Below are 27,647 nucleotides of genomic sequence, written 5' to 3'. Positions count from 1 at the left end.
TACATAACGGAGAGGGACTAAGGAAAGCCAACAGTAGTAGTATCCCGCTACTAACAAAATGGCTAAAACACCGCCTCATCATAACCAACACCCTGCTCCATCTGAAAGAAAGCACAAGGCCTCATGGCAACATTTTTCCCATCAACAATGGGACTTGCTCAACTACATCACTATCCGAGTGAGGTACCCCAAGGATGTATGTATCACCTGTATCATAACAGTTGACGACTGCTGGAGACACCACCACCTAAATAATATTATCTTAAAGCACAATTGATAATACAAACAATGCCACAAAAAAAATCAACTCTGAGGCACTCAAAAACTCTACAGCCCTAACCTGACGACTCTCAGTAAATCAGAATTGCAGAGCATCCACTTTCTTGAAGGCTTCTGTAGTCAGCACCCATGAAGAGAAACTTGGTGATTGGACCAAGAATTGTTCAAAGAGAATAATTGGAAGAGCTAGGTCCTGGTAAGTTGCAAGAGTAAGGCATTTTTGAACCAAAAACACCGACTCAATTTGAGAACTAGAGGCAGCTCTACAAACAACTGAAGACTGGAGTTCAGCAAAACGAAAACTGACCAAAAAGAACAGTTGATGGGTATAGAAAATGCAGGAAATCCAGCTATTAGTTAATAACCATGATTGTGTGAAAGAAACACACAGTCAAGGCCACCTACAGCCATACATCCAAAGCACCATTCCATTGCTGGCCAAGAATGGAGATGTTCAATAAAAACAGAATCAGTCAGAACCGGCTAAAAGGAACACTTCAAATACCTCAACAGAGATTCTCTCTGCAATACAATTATCTTTGATGTGGTCTTGCAGTATACTATTTGTTGCCATTTCAACACAATTTCAACCCAGTGAGGAAGGAAAAGTCATTTAACAGCTAAACAACGATGTATCAGAAGCAGATGGAATACAGCTGACAAGCACTATTAGTGTGATTATAAAATCTCATTTCCATTATCAGGAAGAAAGAGAGCATGCCAAGAAATCTCAGAGAGGTGCAGATCCAATTGTGGTAAGCACAGAGGCAGTTCCCTGCTGTCAGCCACAGGAAAAGCTATTGCAACAACCCTCTTCAATTGTCTTCTCCCTGTGGCTGAATATGTCCTTCCAGAATTGCAATGCAGATTCCATCATCTAAGGAGTGCAATGGATATGATCTTCACCATGCGGCAACTACAAAAACACTTAAGGGAACAGCACACTAAACTAAGACCTCACTAAGATTTCAACATTGTCACCTTCAAGGGACTAAATAATATCCTCTTTTGCTTCTGCTATCCCCAAAGTATGAGCATCCTCCACCTGATCCATGATGACATGGAGGTGATCTTAAGCGACAGGTCTACCACAGACGGAATTAATATTCTGATTGGGAGCAATTAAGGTTATGTCATCACATCACACTCTTTTTTTTAAATCTTTGTTACTGCAGTACTCCACCTCATCTTTAGCATGCTCTACATTAGGGTGGATCAAATCTACAAAACAAATAGCAATCTGCTCAACCTTTGCACTTGCAGGCCAACTCCAATCATTTTACCCTTGTTGTTTGAACTATAGAATGCAAATGATGCTTGCATCCACAGTCACGCAGAGGCCAAGCTCCAAGCCAATGTCACCACTTTTATTGAAGCACATGAGAACATAGACTTTATATTAAACATATGTAAGACAACTACCCTTGCCATGCAGTCTCCCAGTTATCAAAATTCTTGATGAGGCCTGCGATAACTTTGACCACTTTTCAACAAACAGGAGCTACTGTCGACCAAAAACACGCCCAATTCTTCATTCAGTATGCCAACATTGCTTTCAGTCACCTGAGGAAGACATTATTTGAAGACCAGGACTTCAAACCTGCATCACACTCATGGTCTATAAACTAGCCGAGATGTCTGCCTTTCTGTACTGCAGGTGTCTCAAAGTCCTACAGAGGTACCACCAGCACTGCCTCTGTGGGATCTTTCAAATCCATTGATTGGAAAGATATATTAGTGTCTGGCCTGCATCACCAAAAACAAAACATTGACCATGCTCAGTCAGCTCTATTAGATTGATCATATTGTTCTAAGCTATTGCCCAAGCACTCTACTTAGAACTTCAATATGGCAAGTGAGCCCCAGGAGGGCAAGGGAAATATTCCAAGCGCACCCTCAAAGCCTCCTTGAAAATTGCAAAATTCCCTTCAACACTTGGGAACCTTGCCCAAGATTGCCCAAAGTGGAGAGAAAGCATTTGGAAAGGATCTATACATTAAGACTCATTGCTCGTGGTAAGCTGAACTTAAAGGTCAACAGAGACACTATCGCATGGCAACTCAATCCTCCAATCACCTAACTACTGTTTACACCATCTGTTAGAGACTGTGGGTCATGCATTTTATTTAAGATTTTATTTCTAGTGTAGAAACAAGTCATTCTTTATTGCAAAGTATTGTCTAGATGAGAAAACAAATTGTACTTAACCAGCTTGTGCTTGATTTGATTTATTCTTCTCACGTCCTGAGATACAGTGAAAATATTGGAATGCATGCTAACCAGACAAATCATACCTTGCTGAAATACATCAGGCTAAAAGAACAGAATGCAGAAAATGTTACAACTAAAGAGGTGTAGAGAAAGATCAATACTAATACGCTAGAGATCAGTTCATAAGTCTGAAAATAGTAGGGAAGAAACAAACTGCTTACTGTTAGACGTGATTCCAGGACTGCACAACTTTTTCCATGCAATCCTGAGTGTAATAATAGCTGTTCCAACTTATCATAATCAAATAAGTTCATAAAATGGCTCATTTGCGCTTGCTGGAAGTGAAATACATTCATTGGCAAGAGCCCTTCTCTACAAACAAAAAGAAAATGCTCAATGTTTGTGCCTTGCTTGAATTATTCCGTGGCTTGGCACATGTGGTTTTCTACTGTTTTCTCTTTGACTGAGGTGCTGCCAATCAGGGTCAACTTGTCTATCAATCAGTACCACTTTTCTCCTGGAATATAAATTCAGATTACATAGGAACCTTGATTATCCAAACGACACAGGTGGGGATTATTTTGTTCGAATAATCGAAAGCCGGATAATCAAGGTTCCTCTGTATTTGAAATTTGGCATCCATGCATTTAGAGTCATAGAGATGTACAGCACAGGAACAAACCCTTCCATCCAACTCATCCACGTCAATCAGATATCCTAATTTAATCCAGTTCCATTTGCCGGCATTCGGCCCTCTAAACCCTTCCTATTCATATCCCTATCTCGATGCCTTTTGAATGCTGCAAATGTACCCAACCTCAAGCACTTCCTCTGGCAGTTCAAGCCATACATGCACCACCCCTCTATGTGAAGAAAGTCTCCCCTTAGGTCCCTTAAATCTTTCCCCTCTTACCTTAAATCTATGACCTCCAGTTTTGGACTCCCCTACTCTTGGGAAGGGACCTTGACTATACACCCTAACCATGCCCCTTGTGATTCTCTTAGGGAGAGCATCCATATCTCCAGGGAGGATAGTCCCAGCCTATTCGGCCTCTCTTCATAGCTCAAACCCTCCAATCCTAGCAACATCCTTGTAAATCTGTTCTGAACCTTTTCAAGTTTAACATCTTTCCCTTGACAGGGAGACGAGAACTGAACAAGTATTCCAAAAGTGGCCTAACCAATGTCCTGAACAGCTGCAAGATGACCTCCTAACTCTTATACTCAATGTACTGACCAATAAAGGCTAGCTTATCAAACACCTTCTTCACTACAGTCTACCTGTGACTTTACTTTCAAGGAACTATGAACTTGCGCCCCAATGATTCTTTTGTCAGATGAAAGGAAGATAAAATGTTGCAGCAACAAGTCTTTCTTACTAAGGATATTCAAGTTTTATATCGACAAGTGACTAACAATTTTTTTTTAAATTAAGAGAACCTTTACAACAGTGACTGATGAATATAGAACTTGTTTCCACAAAACAGATTGATGGATGCACTTAAGGATAGATTAGATGGATATATGAAACAGGATGAGAAGTCAGTGGTTGAAGTTTCACATAAAGTACAACAATGACTGTGGATCACCTTTACCAAATAAATTATTTCTGTGCTATAGATCATGTTCTTAAACTGCTGCAGATCCCAAAGCATTCAGGCTATCCAGGGTGCCCACAAAATTATTGATCAGGTTTGACCATACCAGATAAGTGACCATTCACTCTGCTCCTGCCTTCTGGTTCATGCCATGCCCACCTCTGGTTTATATTCAGTATACATCCATGCTTTATATTCAAATCAGCTTTTTGAAGATGTCAGATCTTGTGTTATAACAAACTGTCACAGCAAAGTCTTTGATTGATCACACATGAATTAAATTGTTATGAACTCTACTGGATTACTTTTGTGGATATAGGTTTGCTCACTGAGCTAGAAGGTTCATTTTCAGATGTTTTGTCACCATACTAGGTAACCATCAGTGAGCCTCCGGATGAAGCACTGGTGGCATGGCCTGCTTTCTATTTATGTGTTTAGGTTTCCTTGGGTTGGTGACATCATTTCCTGTGGTGATGTCACCTGTTCTTTTTCTCAGGGGGTGGTAAATGGGATCCAAGTCAATGTGTTTGTTGATAGAGTTCCAGTGAGAATGCCATGCTTCAAAGAATTCTCGTGCGTGTCTGTTTGGCTCGTCCTAGGATGGACATGTTGTCCCAGTCGAAGTGGTGTCCTTCCTCATCCACTAAGGATACTAGTGAGAGTGGGTTATGTCTTTTTGTGGCTAATTGATATTCATGTATCCTGTTGACTAGTTTTCTGTCTGTTTGTCCAACAGTGTTTGTTACAGATCTTGCAAGGTATTTTGTAAATGACATTAGTTTTGCTTGCTGTCTGTACAGGGTCTTTCAAGTTCATTAGCTGCTGTTTTAGCGTGTTGGTGGGTTTTGTGGGCTATCATGATGCCATGAGGTCTGAGTAGTCTGGCAGTCATTTCTGAGATGTCCTTGATGTAGGGGAGAGTGGCTAGGGTTTCTAGACATATTTTGAATGCTTGTTGGGGTTTGTTGCTGAGAAATTGGCGGACTGTGTTCATTGGGTACCTGTTCTTTTTGGTGATTTTCCTCTGCTCTTCGTAGTTCCTCTGTACTGCAGTGTGTGGTGGCTCGTTGAAATAATGTTCTAATGCAGCTTCGTTTGTGGGTGTTGGGATGATTTGCTTCTGTAGTTCAGTATTGAGTGAGTAAGTGTTATCTTCCTGGAGACGCTGGTTTGAAGTTCCCATTGGCTTTTCGCTGTACTGCAACATCGAGGAATGGCAGTTTGTGGTTGTTTTCTTCCTCTTTAGTAAATTTTATGCCAGTAAGGGTATTATATGGTCTTGATGGTTTCCTCTAATTTGTTTTGTTGAGTGACAACAAAGGTGTTGTCCACGTAGCGGACCCAAAGTTTGGGTTGGATAGTTGGCAGCACTGTCTGTTCGAGTCTCTGCATTACTGCCTCTGCTAAGAGCCACACAATGGTTAGCACTGCTGCCTCACACCACCAGAGACCCGGGTTCAATTCCCGCCTTGGGCACCTGGCTATGTGGAGTTTGCACATTCTCCCTGTGTCTGCATGGGTTTCCTCCGGGTGCTCCGGTTTCCTCCTACAGTCCAAAGACGTGCAGGTTAGGTGAACTGGCCATGCTAAATTGCCCGTAGTGTTAGGTGAACGGGTAAATGTAGGGGAATGGGTCTGGGTGGGTTGCTCTTCGGAGGGTCGGTGTGGACTTATTGGGCCGAAGGGCCCGTTTCCACACTAAGTATTCTAATTTAATCAGAGATCCCATGGGTGTTCTGTTGGTTTGTCTGTAGGTTTTGTTGTTGAAGGTGAAGAGTGTGGTAAGGCATAGGTCTACTAACTTGACAACATTGTCCTTGCTGATGAAGTTGGTGATTTTTGGTGTATGTGTCTTTGGTTCTTCTAATAATATAGTCAATGATTCCTTAGCCAGGTTGACATTAATGGAGTGAATAGGGCTGTTATGTCAAAGGAGACCATTATTTCATCCTCTTCTATATTGGTATCTTTGATGGTCTTCAGGAATTCTTGGGTGGAGTGGATGAAGTGGCGTGAGTCTTTTACTAAGTGTTTTAGTCTTTGGTGTAGCTCCTAGGCTAATCTGTACATTGGTGTTCCAGGTAGCAAGACTATGGGTCTGAGGGGGGGGAGGGGGGGAACTCCTGGTTTGTGAACTTTTGGTAATCAGTAGAAGCTTGGTATGTTGGATCCGTCTAGTTTCCTTTTTTGGAAGTTGGTCTTATTTATTTCTCCAAATTTCTGAAGTTGAGTAGAGTTGTGATTTGGTTCTCTAGTTGTGGGGTAGGGTCTATTGCCACTTGTTGGTATCTATAAGTAGTATGTTCACTTTCTCAATGTAGTCTCTTCAATTTAAAATGACTGTCAAGCGTCCTTTGTCTGCAGGTAGGATAACAATGGTTTTATCTGTTTTTAGTTTTTCTAGCACCTTCTTGTGTATTGAGTGTGGTTCCTTCCTTTTTCCTGCTTAATGTTGGTGCTACTGTCCGTATGATGTTTGCTGGGTTTCCTCTGAGTTGGCTACCTATCAGTGTTGATTCTAATGCTGCTAAGGAATCTTTCTTGTCCGCATCCTGGAAATTGAAATTTAATTATCTTACTAAGACAGCTTTTTCAATGTCTGTTAAGGGTTGGTCAGATGAGTTTTTAATCTATGCTCCTGTGATGTCAGTGTAAGTTTGTGTAGTTTTCTTTCTACAGGTCGAATTTTTTCATTTTCTAGTGTTTGTTGCTATCTAATGTCTATGGCTTGTTGTACTGTTTCTGCACATTCATGGTCTGTAAATGTAACAAACACTACATTGGACAAACAAGCAGAAAACTAGCCACCAGGATACATGAACATCAACTAGCCACAAAAAGACGTGACCCACTCTCTACTAGTATCCTTAAATACAGGTAAGGAAGAACACCACTTCGACTGGGACAACACATCCATCCTAGAACAAGCCAAACAGAGACACATACGAGAATTCCTAGACGCATGGCACTCCAAGTGGAACTCTATCAACAATCGCATCGACTTGTATCCGATTTACCCCCCTAAGAAACAGAACAGGAAATGACATCACCAAAGGAAATGATGTCACCAATCCAAAGAAACCTAAACACATAAATAGAAAGCGGTTCATGCCACCAGTGCTTCATCTGGAGGCTCACTGATGATGCTACCTAATATGGTGACGAAACGGCTGAAAATGAACATGACAGCTCAGCAAGCAAACCTGCATTCAGAACCTCAACCTGAGCTACAAATCTTCTCAAAACTCAGACTACTTTTATATCGTATGGATATGGAGTGAAACTTGTATTTCAATTACATGCCTTCACAACTGATAGCCAAAATTGTCATGAGACAAACCCTTATGAGAGACAGCAAAGTTAAATGTTGTTTCTAAATTGTATAATATTTAGCTTTGTTACTGCACAAGGTACTTTAAACGTGAGTTTTGCGGGGGGGGGGGGGGTGGGGGGAAGGGAAAGCAACAGGGAGTATGGAGTCAAGTAGAAAGATAAGCAGCAGGTTAACGTATGCAGCTTTTAAGTTTAAAGCAGACTAGGAGTGAAGCAAAAATGAAGGATGTTGGAAATCATGAAGATAAGAAAATTAGCATTAAGGCGCTTTACCTGAATGCTTGTAGTATTCATAAAGTAGATGAATTAACAGCACAAATCATCATGAATGATTATGATGTGGTAGGCAACACATAGTTGTGGTTGCAGGGGGTTCAGGACTGGCAGTTAAACATCCAAGAATTTACAACTTTTCGAAAAGACAGGGAGGTGGGCAGAAGGGGCAGGGTTGCCTTGTTAGTTAACAATGAAATTAAATCTATGATAATAAGTATGTGCAAATTAAGTATGTGCATGTTATGAGCATAGTTACAAATAAATAGACACATAGCTGTCAGTCAATCAACACTATAGCCAGATTTATAATATTGTATGTATCAACTCAAAGATTTGTTAGTGCAGAAATATTTTAACATGAATAAGCCCACAGTTATATTCCAAAGATTTTGAGGTTCCATGAATTGAAAAAAATGTAGCTGAACATAGATCAGGTCTTAGCTACCATGCTACAATTACAGAAAACAAGTACAATTGACTAAATCATGGTAGACAGGAAAAAATGTAAATTACTAGCTTTTGGAAAACAAATTCTGTATGTTCTCAAATTCAACGAAGTCCCTAGTAGTGAAATTTAGAAAATGAAAATGTTGGAGACACTGAGGTTTTTTACTTATTCATATGATATAGGCACAGTTGGATATGGCAGCATTTATTGCCCATGCCTAACTGTCTGGAGGACAATTAAAATACAACACATTGCTGTGCATCTGGAGTCACTTTCAGGCCTGACCAGGTAGGGACAGCAAATTTCCTTCCCTCAAAGTAATTATGAGCCAGATGGGTTTTTAACAACATTTTACAGTTGTTACATGGTCACCATTAGGCCAGCTTTATAGTCCAGATTTTATTAAATTGGAGGCAAATGTCACCATCCCTCATGGTAGGATTTGAACTCATGGCTTCACAGCATTAGCTTGGGATCTGAGTGACTAGCCACATTTCTATTACTCCATTTCCTCCCAATCTACAGTCTATAGGTCACATACAGCCCACCACAACATTTTGTGTGGCCCACTATTTGCTTTAATGTACAGTTTATTCATAGATTTTTGCAAAGAGCTGCTCCTCTAATCTGAGGTCTTTTGTTCCCTTTTGTGCTGCGGTAGGTTTGCTCATGTGCCTATCAGCAGTGAATGCAGGAGAGAATCAATCGTGATTGGAGGGCCAACAAGCAGTCTAATGACTGAAGTCATAGCAGTGGGTCTGCAGGGCAACTCTGGGAACTGGAGGCCTTTTTGCTTTCATTTCAGATTTTCAACATCTGCAGTATTTGACGTCCCTGTGCACCACCCTGACGTAGTTGGTCAGGGATAGTTTGAGGAGGAGGAGTTCTGCCAGCCTGCCGACTCTTCTTGTAGAGGAGTTCCATGAACACCAACTAGCCATGAAACGACATGACCAGCTATCCTTAGTAGCCACACACGCAGATGACAAGCAACATGAATTCGACTGGGACGACACTACTATTATAGGACAAGCCAAACAGAGAACAGCCAGGGAATTCCTAGAGGCATGGCACTCATCCACAGATTCAATCAATAAGCACATCGACCTGGACCCAATATACCGACCACTGCAACAGAGAGTTGGAACTGACAACCAGAAGCGGCAGATTCACCACTACAAATGCCGGAGGAAAGATCACAGAAGTGCTTCACAGGAGGCTCCCAACACTGAGGATATCACCTCGACAGCGGACGAAACGTCTGCAACACAAATTCCCAGTTCGGCGAACAGAACCACAATAAAATTACAAACTTAATTACAACCTGAATGATCCCAGTGCTCAAAAGACTGGACATTTCTTTAGCTGCGATTCAGCAGTAGTTTCAAGTACAATAGGTTATTACAATGGAAACTCAAATATCTGAACGTGATGGGCGGACATTATTTCGTTCGGAGAATTGATTATTCAGAAAATTGATTAAATGCCTTTCCTCTGGGGTTCGGAGTTTTAAAGTCTGCTCCCTATTCAGGAGATTGCAGCAGTGCACTGCGTGCGAGACCCTGCACCCAACACCGCCACCCTCTTGTCCCCCCCGCTCCCCCAGCACAAAGCGCGCAACCCCCTCCCCCAAAAACCCGGTCCAACCCCTCTCCCCGCCCCCAACCCCGACCAACACCGGCCACCCTGCCCCCAAACCCTGTCCAACAGCGCCCCCCAGTACAAAGCGTGCAAGCCCCCGCCCCATCCCAGAGGGCATCCGGACTGCACACCAACAAGAGTGCTGCTGCTGCTGCATTTGTGGGATAAGTCTCCAAATAGCGCACAGACACACACACAACCTTCACAACCTTTTACTGCACATTTTTGTTCCCTGTTTGCCTTGTACAGGACAATGTTGGAGTGGTTATTCCTGGGAAGTGGGGGGGTGAGGTTAGGGTACACCCCTCTGTAGAATTCCAGGGAAAGTGTGGGGAGACAGAGAGGGTGGGAGGGCAGTCATTTGGAGACGGTAAACATAAGACACAATCACTGCTGGAAATACGTCTTTGATGTAATGTTTCTATCAGGACCTCGAGATCTCATTCGGATAATTGGTATTTGGATAATCACATTTCCTCTGTATTTAGTGACTAATCATTGCTAAATGCCATATAACTGATATTTCTCACGTAGTGAAGATTTTTTTTTATTGGCGAAAATAGATCACTAAATCGATCACTATGTGAAATATTCTGTTTAAAAGGAAAGGTGATTGTGTCTGTATCTTGGTAGTGTGGATGAGCAGAGGGATCTTGGTGTCCATGTACACAAATCTTTGAAAGTTGCCACCCAGGTAAATAGTGCGGTGAAGAAGGCATATGGCGTACTGGCTTTTATTGGTAGAGGAATTGAGTTCCGGAGTACTGAGGTCATGTTGCAGTTGTATTAGACTCTGGTGCGGCCACATCTGGAGTATTGTGTGCAGTTTTGGTCGCCATACTATAGGAAGGATGTGGAGGCACTGGAACGGGTGCAGAGGAGGTTTACCAGGATGTTGCCTGGTATGGTAGAAAGATCGTATGAGGAAAGGCTGAGGCACTTGGGGTTGTTTTCATTGGAGAAAAGAAGGTTTAGGGGTGACTTGATAGAGGTGTATAAGATGATTAGGGGTTTAGATAGGGTCGACAGTGAGAATCTTTTTCCACATATGGAGTCAGCTATTACAAGGGGGCATAGCTTTAAATTAAGGGGGGGTAGGTATAGGACAGATGTTAGGGGTAGGTTCTTTACTCAGCGAGTCGTGAGTTCATGGAATGCCCTGCCAGTAGCAGTGGTGGACTCTCCCTCATTATGGGCATTTAAGCGGGCATTGGATAGGCATATGGAGGATAGTGGGCTAGTTTAGGTTAGGTTGGCTTGGATCGGTGCAACATCGAGGGCCGAAGGGCCTGTACTGCGCTGTATTCTTCTACGTTCTATGTTCTATCTAGGGTATATGACTTTAAATAAAACTGCCTTCTTTCATCACTTCCCCCACCTTTAAAATAACCGTCTAATTTTATTTAAAGACTGTTACTATCTATTAAGCAAGGTGAAATTATTATAATAGCTTCAACAACCAAAACAATTGCCTCAAAAGTCTATATATCAATTAGTACAATCAAGTGTGGTTTGGAAATGAACTTATATCAAGATACATTTGAGAAGAATGGAAAATGCAATTTTGATAATATAACTAACATTAACAATCCTGTTTACAAAAATTATTATAAACAAAGTTTGTCCCTTTTGTTTGAAAAGATTGTAATAAATGTTAAACTGTACTATCATAGGTCAGCATAATAAAAAACAAAATGGCAAATAACATAGGTATTTTAGAATGCAAAGACTTACCGCCTTTGTGCCAGTATTTTGCACTGTCTTCATCATTATGATCATAGTTGTCCTGGTTTACTTTTAAAAGTGCTTTAGCTACCTGAAGCACTACATTATCAACAAAGTCTCGAGGCAAAGCACCACAGTTTCTAATTTTCTCTACTTTCTCTCTGGGTTGGAATCCAGTCCCCCATTTGTTGGGCACAGAACAATCTGTATCAGCAGAACTATCTTGCATCATGTCATCTTCAACAACTGAACAATCTGTAATATGAGGAAATGGTGAAGCAGAGTCTTTCATCTTACTAAAACCTGTATCATCTCCAGCACACACAGTATAAGAACATCTCTCCCTAATATACTGCGTTCGTTCTTCATCCAGCCTTTTCTCACAAGACGAGGAATACGTCCTTTGGCTACCAATCAAGCAAACCTTTAGCAAAAACGGGGGAAAATAAAGAACATTAAGTCAGTCTGTCTTCTTTCTGCACCATAGAATGACACAAAAAAGAAGTTTCAAACAAGTGAAAGCAAAAAGTGTGAAGAAAAGGGTATATTATGAGAAATTGCTGGAAAAACTCAGTCGGTCTGGCAGCATCTGTGGACAGAAAACAAAGTTAACGTTTTAAGTCCAGTGACACTTGTTCAGAACTGATTATAGCTAGATATAATAGTTATATATGCTAGAGACACAGTGGCGGTGCTGTTGGGGGGAGATAAACTTTATCCAGTCCTTGGATTGCCTAACTGTTTTTCTCTCTCTTTCTCTATTTGGTCTCCATCTACACCTATAGTTTACTGTTCCCCAATCCCTGCACCAACCTCTTTTCCAGCATACATACCAACCTTTTCCAATCTACAATCAATTCTAAAGAATGGTCATTTGACCTGAAAAACTTTCTGCTTTCTCTCCACAGATGTTGCCAGACCTGTTGACATTTTCTAGCAATATCTGATTTTGTTCTGATTTGCAACATCCACAGTTCTTTGGTTTTCTTTTTAAGGTAAAGGTGCGCAATGATGTACAATCTATTGTTTGCACCTGTATCAGGAGTACTTTAAACATTTTAGGAAAACACATCTTAAGTTTTAGGTTTTGATCTGAAGTGTTTGGACATGTCTCATTTGCATATTTCAGTTAGCATTGCCATGTATTGCAATAAATTTCCTTCCTCTAAACTGATATTGGAGTTTCATACTAAATTTGTAAATAAAAGTTAAATTTGAAAATCTGCACTATATGAAAAGAAACAGATTGGGGAATAAGTAGCTTATAAAAAGCAGAAATTACTAGCTTGCAGGCCAGCATTCTTTTGTTTGATAGCTTATAGCAAATAAATACAGGCAGTCCCTGGATTGTGAACAGGTTCAGTTGAGTACATTCACAAGTCAATTCATATGCAAGTTTGAACACAATACAGGACAACATAAATACCCGTTGCTCAGTACTGGGCAAAGTTCAAATGTTAGATCTTTAAAATGATACAGTGACCAATCTTGGCAGGTAAACCAGAAATTCAAACTCAAAAAGTCAAAAATCATCAACTTATCTAATTAAACAAAATCTTAACTTTCCCTCTATTTTTTAGTTTAACATAGTGTTTCTGCTGAGACAGTTGATTTGGCGTAACTGCATCATGGAGTCATAGAGATGTACAGCATGGAAACAGATCCTTTGGTCCAACTAGTCCACGCCGAACTAGATATCCTAAACTAAGCTAGTCCCATTTGCCACACTTGAAACCCTAAGCCCCTCCAAAACTCTCCTATTCATATACCCATCTAGATTCCTTTTAAATGTTGCAATTGTACCAGCCTCCACCACCTCCTCTCCAGCTCATTCCATACATGCACTACTCTCTGCATGAAAAGGTTTCCCCTTAGGTTCCTTTTAAATCTTTCTCCTCTCACCCTAAATCTATGTCCTCTAGTTCTGGGCTTCCCCACTCCAGGAAAAAAGACCTTGTCTATTTACCCTATCCATGCCCCTAATGATGTTATAAATCATAAGGTCACCCCTCAGCCTCCAACACTCCAGGGAAAACAGCCCCAGCCTACTCAACCTCTCCCTACAGCTCAAACCTCCCAACCCTGGCAACAACCTTGTAAACCTTTTGAGCCTTTTCAAGTTTCACAACACCATTCCTAGAGGAGGGTGACCAAAAGTGTATACAGTATTCTAAAAGTGGCGTGACCAATGTCCTGTATGGCCACAACATGACCTCCCAACTTCTATACTCGATGCTCTGACCAATAAAGGCCTTCTTCACTATCCTATCTACCTGTGACTCCACTTTCAAGGAACTACAAACCTGCACTCCAAGGTCTCTTTGTTCAGCAACATTCCCCAGGACCTTACCATTAAGTGTCAAAGTCCTGCCCTGATATGCCTTTTCAAAATGCAGCACTCCACATTTATCTAAATTAAACTCCATCTGCCAGTCCTTGGCCCATTGTACTGAGGTAACTTCTTCGCTGTCCACTACATCTCCAATTTTGGTGTTATCTGCAAACTTAGTAAGTATACCTCCGATGGTCACATCCAAATCATTTATATAAATAACGAAAAGCAGTGGACCCAGCACCAATCCTTGTGGCACACCACTGGTCATAGGCCTCCAGTCTGAAAGGCAACCATCCGCCACCCTCCCCTGTCTTCTGCCTTTGAGCCAATTCTATATCCAAATGGCTCGTTCTCCCTGTATTTCACGTAATCTAACCTTGCTAACCATATATAAAATCTACGATGAGCCTTTGTTTTATTGAAAACTAAAGTTTGCAAAATTTACAAACCAAAGAATGCATCAGCTCCATTTAAGTCTCAAATCCATTGTTGTTAAACCTTCATCTGAATAATTTGACTGAAAACTAAGCAGTACATTATTTTGAAAGTCTTAGTAGCAAAACAATGAGAAAAAACAGAAATAATCCATGAAGTTAATGGTATGATATTCTTCAATATATCTGTTAAACAAAGTATCAAGATTTTAGTCAAGAATTTTACTGCATTTGTAAAAACAATTATCTAGAGACAATTATAATGTTGTTATACTAGATTTCTACAGATACTCACTAAAATAGAGTATATTTAATTCATTCATGGTCATGTTACTGAATCATTTTTGAAGCAGCAACGGTTTGAATTATTTCAACATCAATAATATAGTAGGACATTCTCAACACTATATCATAATCCACACAGCAAGCCAATTACACATTCCTGCAACTTTTTGTTGTTTTAATTCTTTAAATTTAGTTTTAGCTTACTTAAAATTTTAAAAAGTAAGTCTAATTTGGCAATTTTTGAAGAAATAATTTAAAAAGTATCCTCACCATATATATATATATGTTAGGAAAATATTCCACGCAAAAACAAAAATACTACAGAAAGAAAAACACCTCACACTAACCCGTTTTGTGGATGGAATTCGAAGGCAGTCCTCCTCTACTTTAAAACCACAAGCAGAACCCACTTCTATAATGAAATCCAGATATGCTCTGTATTGTGTGCTTTTGGTCTGTTTTCGACAGTACTTTCCATAGAAATCAAAGAAACAACAAGGCAGGACAAAGTAGCGGCATGAATAGGATGACCTGCGACATAAAATTAAATTCATGAACCTTTCAGCACTACAAACATTTTGTAATCACATCCTATATCTAACCAACTAAATTAATGACAACCAAAATTGAAGAATTACACAGCAGAGACAGACACAGAGACAAAAAAGCTGAAAATGATGAGCTGGGCAGAAAAAAGTTTTGAATAATATCATAAATTTCAAATAAACATTTTTTTTAATATTTCCACCATGAAGCAATTGTAAGTGTGCAGTGAATAAGTACAAGCTCTCATTAATATATGGAAGGAAAGACAGCATTGAGAAAATCTGTGTATTGTTACATTGAATTAATTACCATTTTAAGAAAATATACAAATTACCTTGCTGCAACGACTGGAATCCATGGTGTTAGTTCATCTGAATGGTTGCCAATTATCCAGTCCACATCTGGGAAAAGGAAGTCATCACTTGGCGTAATGGCACATTCCTAATAAAACACCAACAGTTTACCGCTACAGCCTTCGTTATGAAGCATAGATCATCTACTACTGTGAAAGTTTAACACTATTTTGGAAATATTGAAGTTTTGCCTATCAAAAGGATGCTAATTTTCCAGGATTAGTCATTCACAATTTTTAAGGCTGCCAGCCTTTGTTGTAAACCTGCTTGCAATGGGTTGAGGTAGTTTAGCTACAGCAGGCCTCTAGCATATAGTGGGTTTGCAAAAACACCTTGAAATTGTCTTTTAGAAAGCAGAACAATTGGATAATTAATTATGCTTATACAAATTGCAGAGCTTTGTTGACCCTGGAAAATGTAAATAATCCTGTGCCATCAATGGCAGTGTTATTGACCAGATATAAGCGAACTGTGTGTGTTTGACTTTGCTTTAGCATCGGAGAGCTAAAATTTGAATACACATATGGCAGGACTGCCATATTAGGTATACTTAGTGTCTTGTGTTACTTCTAGGAAATTCTGGGAACAGTAGGAGAAAGTGGAAAACTGGCACAGTAACTCCTGAAGAACTGTATGCGAAGCCTTTCTGCACTCAAGAGAACAAGCAACTGGAATGGAAAATATAGGATAAAGCTGAATAATTTCTGATATTTTGTACTCTTTCTAATTAGGTATTCCACTTTTGTTCCTAAGATTTATATTCTCAAGTCAGTTCCCCTCTTATACAGTACACAAACTGGATTCCCCTTGAGTGAATCAGTCATTTTTACCTAGAGTGATAAAGAAACACCTTTGGTTTCATACCACCTCTGGCTCATTCTTAATCGTACACCTTCTGAAGTATATCAAAATAACAACCAAAGTTTTGCAATGAACACAAGCCTTGCGAGCAATGTTAAGGACTCATTTTCTGAGAACTATAACATTTAACCTAGTTCTTTCTAATTGTGACAAGGAACTTTTTAAAAATAAACTTACAAATTTACAGCTCAAAGTGAAGGGAAGTTATTAAAAATGGAACACTTTCAGGAACAATGCATCAGCTTCAAGAAATCTATGCTAAAGCACAGTAGTAGGTTGAAGCTTCCTCCAATCTGTCTCAAGGTACTTTATCAGACAATTTGACAATTTTCCACAAAGAATTTCCATTTTAATGCATATTTTTAGTGGCAATTAAAACTTAAAGACAAACCAAACTGATTTTATAAAATGGCCCTTACAAGCAAGATAGTCTATCAGTACAATACATTTTCTATGACAGGAAGAGATTTGAAGTACAAAAAAAATCAAACAAAAAAAATCTATATTTAAGGCTTGAGATTCCAAAAATGATCAAAGGACAAAATAAATGCTCTGTACCTGAATGTACATAGCATTTGGATGAAAACAAATGAACTTTTGAAGCAAGCAAATAGCTATACAATCTGATAGCTATTATAGAGACATAGCAACTGGTGGCAGATTGGGACTTGAATATTGAAAGATGAAGGTGCTTAAAAGATAGGAAGCTAGGAAATAGTGGTGGGTTATTTAATTAAACAACTAACCTAATTTCAGGAAACCAGGATGTAAAAACCATTTAAGTAGAGCTCAGAAATGTTAAAGGGAGGAAGAGCTTGTGAGAGCTGTGTACAGGCCTCCACAGGGTTTAGTGAAATATAAAAGAATTAATAACAGGTATTTGTCAAAAAAGTAGTGGTATTCAGTAAGATTTTAACTTACATGTGGACTGGACAATTAGAGGTCCAAATGTAGCCTAAATGAGGAATTCATTAAATGCTTTTGGGATAGTTTCTGTGAACAGCATATTTCAAGCTAACCATGAAGTATAGGCTACGCTAGTCCTAGTAATGAGCAGAAAATAGAATTAATTAATGACCTTGTAAGCACAGGCCGCCTTGGTAACAGCAATCATATGACTGAATTTCACTTTCAGTTTGAGGGATAGAAAAGTGGGTCCAGGAAAGTACTTTAAATTTAAATAAGAAGTAATTATCAGAGGGATAAAAGAAGGAAAATGAAAAAGCAAATTAAGTGATTGATACGGCAGAAAATATTTCAGCACTGTTTTAGAATACACAGAACAAATACATTTCAATGAGAAAGAGAAGTTTGAGGGAAGGACCCACCATTCATCATGAATTCAGAAAAGGTTAAAAAATTCAAACTTAAGGCAAAAGCATTTAATTGTACAAAAAATGGGTGGCAGGTCAGAAAGCTGAACAGAATATAAAAAAGCAAAAATAGTTAAAAAATTGATAACAAGGGAAAATAATTTAGGAGAAACTTAGCAAGAAATATAAAATAAACAGCTTCTATGGACTTCTAAAATGAAAAACAAGTTAAAGTGAACTTTGGTCCTATAGAAAGTGAGACCGAGAAATTAATAACAGGAAAAAAGGCGATGACAGATGTACTTAACTGATTTAGGGTGTAGGTTTGCTCGCTGAGCTATAGGTTTGATATCCAGACGTTTCGTTACCTGGCCAGGTAACATCATCAGTGGCGACCTCCAAGTGAAGCGAAGCTGTTGTCTCCTGCTTTCTATTTGTATCTTTCTCCTGGATGGGGTTCCTGGGGTTTGTGGTGATGTCATTTCCTGTTTGTTTTCGGAGGAGTTGATAGATGGCATCTCGGTCTATATGTGTTTGTTTATGGCGTTGTGATTGGAGTGCCAGGCCTCTAGGAATTCTCTGGCATGCCTTTACTTAGCCTGTCCCAGGATAGATGTGTTGTCCCAGTCGAAATGGTGGCTTTTTTCATCCGTTTGTTTGAGAGTGTTGGTGGGTTTGTGTGCTACTATGACCTCTCGGAATCCTAGTAGCACACAAACCCACCAACACTCTCAAACAAAAACTAACAAACTTAAAAGATCCAGTACAAAACGAATGTCATCTACAAAATTCCATGCAAGGACTGCCACAAACACTACACAGGACAAATAGGAAGAAAATTAGCCACCAGGATACACGAACACCAGCTAGCCACAAAAAGACACAACGCCCTCTCCCTCGTTGCCCTACACACGGATGAAAAAAGCCACCATTTCGACTGGGACAACACATCTATCCTGGGACAGGCTAAGCAAAGGCATGCCAGAGAATTCCTAGAGGCCTGGCACTCCAACCACAATGCCATAAACAAACACACAGACCGAGATGCCATCTATCAATCCCTCCTGAAACAAACAAGAAATGACATCACCACAAACCCCAGGAACCCCATCCAGGAGAAAGATATAAATAGAAAGCAGGAGACAACAGCTTTGCTTCACTTGGAGGTCGCCACTGATGATGTGACCTAGCCAGGTAATGAAACGTCTGGATATCAAACCTACAGCTCAGCGAGCAAACCTACACCCTAAATCTCAACCTGAGCTACAAATCTTCACAAACCTTGCAAAAGTATTTAACTGATATTTTGCCTTGATCTTCAATATAAAAAATGCAAATAAAATTTCAGAAATTTACAAACCAGGAAGTAGAAAGGAAGGAAAAACTCAAAATTATAATGACTAGGGAAGTGACATTCTTGGAGCTGTGGGTTGACAAGTCAAAAGTTCCTGAAGAACATCATCCTAGAGTCTTAAAAATAAATGGAACAGTTGATGTGTCAGTATAATTTTTTCAAAATTCTCTTGATTTGCAGAAGATATATTTCATACTTTCCATTTTAATGATTACTCCTTTATTCAAAAAAGAAAGGAAAACTGAAACCAGTACAGGACAGTTAGCTTATATTAAAGGGCACTTCGATAAAGGTAGAGGTAATCAGCAAAATCAAAATTGTTCTGTGGAAGGGAAAACACGTTAACCACTATGAGTTTTTTTTAAAAGGGAAGTAACAGGCGTATATAAAACAGAACAAGAAGCAGCGTATTTGGCTCCTCCAGCCTACCGTGTCATTTAATAAAATTATGACTATCTACTCAAGTTTTGAATTCCACATTCTCATCTACTTTGGATTACCCTCAATTTCCATGCCAACAAAAATCTATCTTAAAAATATTCAATGACCTGCCTCCACCATCTTATGAGATTGGGAGCTCCAAGTTACACAATGAGACAATGTACTCCATCTGCCACTTTGCTGCCCATTCTCCTAGCTTGTCCAAATCAGTCTGCAGCTCCCGTGCCTCCTTGGTACTACCAAAATGCTCTAATGCTATCTTTGTATCATCTGTAAATTTAGCCAGAATACCTTCAGTTCCTTCATCTAGATTGTTAATATATGAAGTGAAAAGTTATGGTCCCAACACAGAGCCTTGCGGAACACTACTTGTCACTGGCTGCCATCCTAAGAAGGAACTTTACATCCTCAGTCTCTGGTTTCTGCTAGACAGCCAAGCTTCTGTTCATGCTATCACCTTGCTTCTAACATCATGGACCCCTATTTCACTCAGTAGCCTCCTGTGAGGCACCTTGTCAAGGGCCATCTTGAAGTTCAGATAGACAACATCCACTGGCTTTCCTTGGTCTAATCTGCTCTTTACTTCCTCAAAGAATTCTCGCAGATTTATCAGACATGATAAACCCTTGATGAACCCATGCTGACTTTGCCCTATTTTACCACACACTTCCAAATATTCTGAAATCTCACCTTTCACAATGGATTCTAGGATCTTGCCGATGACCAAGGTTAGACTAATCTGTCTGTAATTTTCCATCTTTTGCCTTACTCCCTTTTAAAACACGAGTGTCATGTTAGCGATTTTCCAGTCCTCTGGGAAACTCGCTGATTCTAGCAATTCTTGAAAGATCACCATTAACGCCTGCACTCTCTCTTCAGCTATCTCCCTTAGAACTTTTGTGTATAGGCCATCTGGTTCAGGTTTATCTACCTTCAGACCATTCAGTTTTTCTAGCATGTTCTTCTTGGTGATGGCCATCGTACTCAGCTCTACCCCCTTACTCTCTTGAACTTATGGGATATTACTCGTGTCTTCCACTGTGAAAACTGACACAAAGTAAAAGTAATTATTCAGCCAATTCAATTCATTCAATGTGATATTAAGAAATGGTTGAAGGCACTGGATACTGCAAAGGCAATGAGCTTTGACAAGATTCCGTAAACAGGACTGAAGATTTGTACTCTAGAACTTACCACACTCCAGACAAGGTCTTCAGTACAGTTACAACATTGGCATCTTTCCAACATTGTGAAAATTTGCTCAGATATGTTCTGTACACAAAAAGCAGGAGAAATCCAACCTGGCCAATTTCTGCCTCATCAGTTCACTCTCAACCATCAGTTCAAAAGTGTCATCAAGTAGGTAGGTGGCCATCAAGTGCTTATCAAGCAGCACTTGCTCAACAATAATCCGCTCTCTGACAACCAGTTTGGGTTCTGCCAGGGACACTCAGCTCCTGATTTAACTTTAATCGATACGAATCAAGGGGAAAACTCACCAATACTTCATTCCCAGTATCAGACTGGTTGTTTATTGCTGAGACACAAAATGTCCAATATGAGCACATCTTTATGGTTGTTTGTGGAAATGACTGGGCACATGTCTTTGGGACTTTGCACTGCATATCACTGTATGCACAAGTGCACTCGTGAAAGAGAGATAGCAAAAATGACTGTGTTCATGCGGGCATCTGAGTCCTGCTTCTCAGTAACTAAATGATATTAACTTGTGTTTCTGCACACGCACTATTTTTGATCTATCTAGCAATGATGCCCATAAATGAAAACTTTGTTTATATTATTACAGTACAAAGTAGCTTAGCTTTGCAGTTAATGTGCAAGTAGAATTCAAAAAGCATACAGTACTATGCATCTTTTTCTTACCTCGAGACATGTCCGTGGACCATACATATCCCAAATTTTCCGTTTCCTCACATCAAGACCTCTACCAGGGTGCTGAAAGGTTATGACAATTTGAAACATGCAACATTTATTTACTAAACAAGTTTTTTCAAAAGAAACTTTGCAATTTAGACAGTTAAGTGGCAATGGTTTATTATCATCACACAAGTTTTAAAAAATATATTTATCTTAAGATTTTTAAAAACTTTATGGGAATTTGGCACTATATATATTATGCTTTAAGAATATATCGATTCACCACAATATTTTGTATCAGAGACTGAACGACAAACTCAATTCAGGAAATTATGTTGTCTTTCCTCTGTGCAAAAAACTTAAGATATGAAACAAGCATTATCCATTACTGAGTCCCATAATTAGTTGCTCAATTCCCAACCATATCAGGTCATGAAATCATATATTCCTAGGCCTTTCCCACTGACTCATTTGAGTTACAAAAGCATATTGTATGACATTTGCTTGTATCTACATTGCCATTTCTTTTTAAAAAGAGCAATTACGAAGTTAGCATTTTATAATTTACATTCAAACACACACATTTCTTAAAATATATCTAATATAAAGTTCTACTTAGAAAGCTGTCAGGTTAGACTTTGCTGACAGCAACAAATGCTTTTGTCCATGGGCTCTCTGTATGGCTGTGCATGTCAAGTTGCATCCAAACAAGGCAACTAGCTATCTCAGAACCCTATATGAACCGAGCACGTACTTGAGTAACTATCAAGTAAACTGAAGAATCATGAATGAAGTAGCACAATATACCTCAGGAAGTACAACTGAGTAAATTAAAATCCATACAACAGCAGGTACAAAAAGCAAAAAAAAAGGAAAGCATCAGATTAATAGTAAAAGTTAGGAAACACAAAAAAATACAGTGTTAATAATAACCTGATAACTATTAAAATCCACACCTATAAAAGTTGATTTTCAATTCCTAAGAGGCTATTTGATAGTAATCAAGACTTAACCCGTAAGATGCAGAAGCAGATGATGTTCGTTTGGCACAATGAGTGTTCTGCCATTCAATGAGATCATGGCTGATATAATAATCCCCAACTCTACTTTCCTAACTTTACACCATAGCCCTTGATCCGCTTATAGATTCTGTCTAACTTAGCTTTGAAAATATTCAATTACCCAGTTTCTACAGTCCCTTGCATTAAAGATTCCCCAGATTCACTCCCTTCTGAGAAGAGATTCCTCCTCACCCCTGTTCTAACTGGGCAAATCCTTATTTTGAGAATATGTCTACTATCGTGCCCACCTCTACCACCTCTGCTGGCAACATGTTCCAGGTACCCACACTCTCTGCATAAAGAACTTTCCATGCATATCTTGCTTAAAACTTTTCACTTCTCACGTTTAACTTGTGACCCCTAGAAATTGAGTCCCCCATTCTGGGGAAAAAGCTTTTGCTATCTACCCTGTACATACCTCAATTGGTCCTACCTCAACCTCAGTCTTTCTAATTAAAGAAATCCTAATCTATTCAACCTCCCTTCATAGCGCCCTCCATACCAGACAACATCCTGGTGAACCTCCTCTGCACCTTCTCCGAAGCATCCAAATCCTTTTGGTAATGTGGCGACCAAAACTGTATGCAGTATTCCAAATGTGGCCGAACCAAAGTCCTGCTAACTCTTGCACTCAATACCCCATCTGATGAAGGAAAGCATGCCGTAAGCATTCTTGATCACTATCGACCAGCGTTGCCACCTTCAGAGTACAGTGGACCTGAACATCCAGATCTCTCTGTACATCAATTTTCTCCAGGGCTTTTCGACTTACTACATAGTTTGCTCTTGAATTGGATCTTCCAAAGTGCATCACCTCGCATTTGATTGGACTGAACTCCAAGTGCCATTCCTCTGCCCAACTCTTCAATCTATCTATATGCTGCTGCATTCTCTGACAATCCCCTTCACTGTCTGCTACTCTATCAATCTTAGTGTTATCTGCAAACTTGCTAATCAGATCACCTATCCCTTTCTCCAGATCATTTATGCATATCACAAACAAGGGTGGTCCCAGCACTGATCCCTGTGGAATACCACTGGCCACAGTTCTCCATTTTGAGAAACTGATGGATTCATTAATTCAGTCTGACTGTATGATGAACCTCTTATGGATTTTCTAACACAAAAGCATGTCATGATTGACCGGAAGTTACAAAGCTGAGTTAACAAGATGTCTCTTCTCAAGGTATCCAATTCTACCTTGATTTCCAATAGCCACAATGGGACTATTCATTAGAAGACGACATGTAACAACTGCAGTATTGTTATTACAGACAACACTAAACTTCACTCAGTTCAAGTTTCACTTACTCCTTCATTGGTCAGGATATGAACCAGTAATCCATTCCCACATCCCAAATCTATAAAGGACTGTTTGGCGGTCAGGCCTTTTTCTAAACGCTCAGCTTCCCAAAGAACCTGCAACATGATTAGAAGAATCATTAAAATGGTTTCAAATGTTTGAAATTTATTCCTGCACTGTAAAAAAATGTATTTGACTAACTAAATTATATAAGTATGCATAGACTAAATATGGATATTTTTCCATTCCACAAGATCATTAGATATAGGAGCAGGATTAAGCCATTGGTCCATGGAGTCTGTTCTGCCATTTGACCACTGCCAATATGTTTCTCAGTGCAATTCTCCTACATTTCCCACCCCCTCCACCCTTTGATCCCCTTACTAATCAAGAAACTCTGTCTTAAAGACATTCAATGACATGACCTCCAAAGACTTGTATGACAAAAAGTCCCACAGGTTCACAAACCTCTAGCTGAAGAAAGTCCTCTCTATCTCAGTTCTACAGGGTTGCCCCTTCACTCTGAGGCCATGCCTTTGGATCCTACTCCCACTGGAGGAAGCAGCTTTTCCACTTCCACTCTATCCAGGCTTCTTAGTATTCTGTAAATATTAATGAAATCTTCCCTCATCCTTCTAAACTCCAAGTACAGACAAAGTCCTCAACTGCTCCTCATATGACATCCCTGGGATCATTCTTGTTGACCTCCTCTGGACCTCCTCCAAGGCCAGCACATCTTCCCCTAAATACAAGCCCTAAAACTGCTCACACTATCCGAAATGCAGTCTGACCAGAAACTCAGCAGTACATCTCTACTCTTGTATTCTATCTCTGGTGAATCAAATACAAACATTGCATTTGCATTCTTAACTGCCAACTGAATCTGTACGTTATTCTTGACAGAATTCTGAACTAGGACTCCCAAGTCTCTTTGTGTTTCAGATTTTTGAAGCTATTCCCCATTTAGAAAATAATCTGCACGTTTATTCTCCCTGCCAAGTGCATAACCTCACACATTCTCAACCTGTATTCAACCTGCCACTTCTCTGTCCACTCTTCTACCCTGTCCAAGTACTTTTGCAGTCTCCCTTCCTCCTCAACATTACCTGTCCATCCACTTATCTTTGTGTTATCTGCAAATTTAGTGACAATGTCCTCTGCTCTTTCATCCAGATTGTTAATGTACAAAGAGAATAGCTGTGTCCCAACACTGACTACTGCAGAACTAATCACTGGATGCCATCCTGGAAAAGACCCTTTTACTTCTGTATCTGCCAGTCAGCTAATCCTCTATCCATGCCAGTATCTTGCTCCTAACACTTTTTGGCCTTCTCTTATTTAGCAGCTTCCTGTGCAGCACCTTGTCAAAGGCCTTATGGAAATCCAAATAATTCATGTCCACTGGCTCTCCTTTGTTTGACTTGCTTATTACCTCCTCAAAAGAATTCTAACAGATTTATCAGACATGACCTCCAATTGACAAAGCAGTGCTGACTCAGTCCTACAGCCACATCGGTTGAGTTTCGTATCAACATTATCTCTATGTGGCACAGTGCAGAAAGAAAACGGATGTCAGTTTCAAGCAATGGAAACAGCTGCCTTTTTAAAATGATGCTGCAGGAAATGGGTTTTTAATACAGCAGCTTTCCTCTGTTTCTCACTCTTACTACCACCTCCCAATCATCCCTCAGCATTCACATCACCACCAGGCAAATAGGAGGCTGACTTTTAGTGCAGGGATCCCACCTGCCCCTGTTCCCGGTGAAGGGCTTTTGCCTCTTGCCAACTTCCACACCCGAGGCACCTCTGTCCTGATCCAACTCCTGACTTTTATCCATGTTCCCACCAGGGTGCCAACCTCTGGCATGCCTCCAAATCCCTTTTAAATCTTTCCCTTCTCACCTTAACCCTATTCCCTCTACTTCTGGACTCCCTCAGACCAGAGAAAAGACCTTGTATATTTACCTTATCCATGCCCCTCATGATTTTATAAACCTCCATAAGGTTACCCTTCAGGTCCGACACTCCAGAGAAAACAGGGCCAGATTATTCAGCGTCTCTATACAGCTCAAACCCTCCAACCCTGGCACATCTTTGTAAATTTTTTCTGAACCCTTTCAAATTTCACAACAGTTGAAGCTGGACTAGTGTTTTCCAATGGTTCACCATATTTTCCATGCCACTTCCAGGCAACTGTGGACCCGTACATCCAGATCCCTCAGGACTTTAATGCTTCTAAAGGGTTCTGCCATTTATTGTTGACTTTCACCCTGCATTAGGCCTTTCAAAATGCATCACCTTGCAGTTGTGTGGATTTCCTCAAAATAGGACTGACCCAGACATACTTGTGTGTGCGTGCGCTGGGGGGAAACATATTTAACTTGCTCTTCCTTCGGAGGAATGCTAGTAATGTGTTGCTGGAAAAGCGCAGGAGGTCAGACAGCATTCAAGGAGCAGGAGAATTGACGTTTCGGGCATGAGCCCTGCTAAAAGGGTTCATGTCCGAAACGTTGATTCTCCTGCTAGAACAGCTCATGCCCGAAACGTCGAATCTCCTGCTCCTTGGATGCTGCCTGACCTGCTGCGCTTTTCCAGCAACACATTTTCAGCTCTGATCTCCAGCATCCGCAGTCCTCACTTTTTCCTAGGAATGCTAGTAAGCACATTTTAAAAAAAAGTCTTGCCACTACAGTAAATACGAGCCTCATCAAAATAAGTTATAAATCTAACTTAAATGAGTAATTGATACACATGACTATTAGAAGTGCCAAGTAGCAAAGCTTTATAAAGCCAATTTTTGCCTTTTTGGTTGAGAGACAGATTTGAGAGAAAAAAAATCACCCCAATTCAAGATCATCATAGAAGAAGGTGACAACTGGACAAATGAGCTACTGAGTTCAGTTGAACAAACACTGATATTGGATTTCTTTTGATGGAGCACACTTGAGCTCACTTCAGAAGAATTCAGATGGAAGTGGGAACTGATAGTGCGTTTACTTTCAGTCTGGGGTTTCCTCCTCTCTCAACCTGCATTCCCTCTCTCCCTAGGTCTTTTCCCTCTCCAAGACTCCCATCCATTTCTGACTTACACTTGCACTGTATCTTGTATCCCTCCAGCCCTATTCCCCTTACACTCCCCTTTTAAGTCAAGGAAATAATCCTTGGGACTTTATGCTCCAGATATTTACGCCAACACTATAAACAGTCCCCCAACAAACATTTAAAATGGAAATAAAAGTGACTAAGCCATGTCACCAGTCCTCAGGCTGCACCTTCAATCACAAACTGGTTCTTTCCCAGTAAACCTGCAGCAGAACACATGGGACAGGAAGGCCTCTGACTGGAGGAGCAATTTCTTGAAAGATGTTCCACTTACGCTGTATTTGAAATTAGATTCCCTACAGTATGTAAACAGGTCCTTCGGCCCAACAAGTCCACACTGATCCCCCGAAGAGTAACCCACCCAGACCCAAACCCCTACCCTATATTTACCCCTGACTAATATACTTAACACTATGGGCAATTTAGCATGGCCAATTCACTTGACCTGCACATCTTTGGATAGTGGGAGGAAACCGGAGCACCCAGAGGAAACCCACACAGACACGGGGAGAATGTGCAAACCCCACACAGATAGTCACCCGAGACGGGAATCGAACCCGGGTCCCTGGTGTTGTGAGGCAGTAGTGCTAACCACTGAGTCACTGTGCCACCCCAAATCTGGCTTCAAAATCAAAACAGCAAATTTCAAAAAAAGGATTTCCTGGTCTATGATCTTTCTTGTGCAAGGTTATTTTACTATGAACTACTGGAACTTTGTGAATGTGCCATAAATTCGTTCACCAGTAAAGCAGATGTCAGGTCCTATGAAGTGCTCTAGATGCACTAACCCTACATGCACTACCATAAAGGAACCGGATTCATCTCAGCGCTCAAATTCAGCAACACTTCCTCCTTCAGACTTGAGAAAAT

The 27,647-nt window shown here is 40.2% G+C and overlaps 1 protein-coding gene across 2 annotated transcripts in view; it reads right to left on the bottom strand.

Annotated features, from left to right (window-relative positions):
- trmt44 (tRNA methyltransferase 44 homolog) overlaps positions 1-27,647 on the bottom strand; it is a 70,199-nt gene that overhangs the window by 19,847 nt on the left and 22,705 nt on the right. The window contains exons 5-9 of one of the 2 annotated variants that reach the window (XM_043698686.2): positions 23,684-23,791; positions 21,318-21,389; positions 15,446-15,552; positions 14,913-15,096; positions 11,521-11,935 (exon numbers count right to left, since the gene is read on the bottom strand). In XM_043698686.2, coding sequence (XP_043554621.2) covers positions 11,521-11,935; positions 14,913-15,096; positions 15,446-15,552; positions 21,318-21,389; positions 23,684-23,791 — 886 coding nt within the window. The remainder of the gene's footprint in view (positions 1-11,520; positions 11,936-14,912; positions 15,097-15,445; positions 15,553-21,317; positions 21,390-23,683; positions 23,792-27,647) is intronic. The other variant, XM_043698693.2, reaches the window with a different exon arrangement.

Source organism: Chiloscyllium plagiosum, unplaced genomic scaffold (genome assembly GCF_037043375.1).
Source record: "Chiloscyllium plagiosum isolate Xiang-an unplaced genomic scaffold, Cpla_swu_hap1 HiC_scaffold_1, whole genome shotgun sequence".
Lineage (NCBI taxonomy): Eukaryota > Metazoa > Chordata > Chondrichthyes > Orectolobiformes > Hemiscylliidae > Chiloscyllium > Chiloscyllium plagiosum.
The sequence above is the reverse complement of the archived record's forward strand: the minus strand, read 5'-3'. Positions and strand labels throughout refer to the sequence as shown.